The 776-nt window shown below is 37.6% G+C and overlaps 1 protein-coding gene across 1 annotated transcript; it reads right to left on the reverse strand.

The window, feature by feature from the left end:
* Positions 1-6: 6 nt before the first annotated feature.
* Positions 7-770, reverse strand: LOC106883620 (zinc finger protein 664-like). Its single transcript, XM_014934712.2, has one exon. The coding sequence runs from the start codon at positions 732-734 to the stop codon at positions 129-131; it is 606 nt and encodes a 201-aa protein (XP_014790198.2). The 5' UTR covers positions 735-770; the 3' UTR covers positions 7-128.
* Between the last annotated feature and the right edge of the window lie 6 nt (positions 771-776).

A 776-nucleotide genomic window follows, 5' to 3' on the forward strand; every position in this document is an offset into this window, starting at 1 on the left:
AGATCCCAAAGACACGTTTCATACCCTGTCACCAGATGAGAGAAAAAAAAAATATATAAAGCTCGTTTATGAAGAGTTAATAGACAACTTTCAGAGAATGATTTACCACAGATATCACACAAATATGGTTATTCCCCTGTGTGAATACGTCTATGTTGAATTAAGCTACGTATTGCAGTGAAGGATTTGTCACAGTTATCACAGTGATATGGTTTCTCTCCTGTATGAACACGTTTATGTTGAGTTAAGGGACTACTTTCAGAGAATGATTTACCACAGATATCACACTGGTAAGGTTTTTCTCCTGTGTGAATACGTCTATGTACAGTTAAGTGTGCACTTTGCGAGAATGATTTACGACAAATATCACATTGATATGGTTTTTCACCTGTATGAAAGCGTTTATGTTGAGTTAAGTCACTACTGCCAGAGAATGATTTACTGCAGACATCACAGCGGAATGGTTTTTCTCCTGTATGAATACGTTTGTGCTTATTTAAGCTGCTTCCAACAGAGAAAGATTTGCCACAGACATCACAGGGGTATGGTTTCTCTCCAGTATGAATGCGTATGTGAATGGTTAAATGACACTTAAGAGAAAATGATTTACCACAGATATCACACTGATGCGGTCTCCTTCCAGGGTGGAAACATTTGTGTGTATTGAAGCGGCGTTCCGCAGAGAATGATTCGTCACATATATCACAGTGATACGGTTTTTCTCCTGTATGCATGCGTATGTGAATAATTAAATTACACCTTTTAGAAAACGATTT

This window comes from Octopus bimaculoides, chromosome 28, assembly GCF_001194135.2.
Source record: "Octopus bimaculoides isolate UCB-OBI-ISO-001 chromosome 28, ASM119413v2, whole genome shotgun sequence".
Taxonomy (NCBI): Eukaryota; Metazoa; Mollusca; class Cephalopoda; order Octopoda; family Octopodidae; genus Octopus; species Octopus bimaculoides.

What these genes read in the sequence shown, in the direction of transcription:
- LOC106883620 (XM_014934712.2), bottom strand. Translation starts at nt 734, where the DNA reads ATGCATACAGGAGAAAAACCGTATCACTGTGATATATGTGACGAATCA.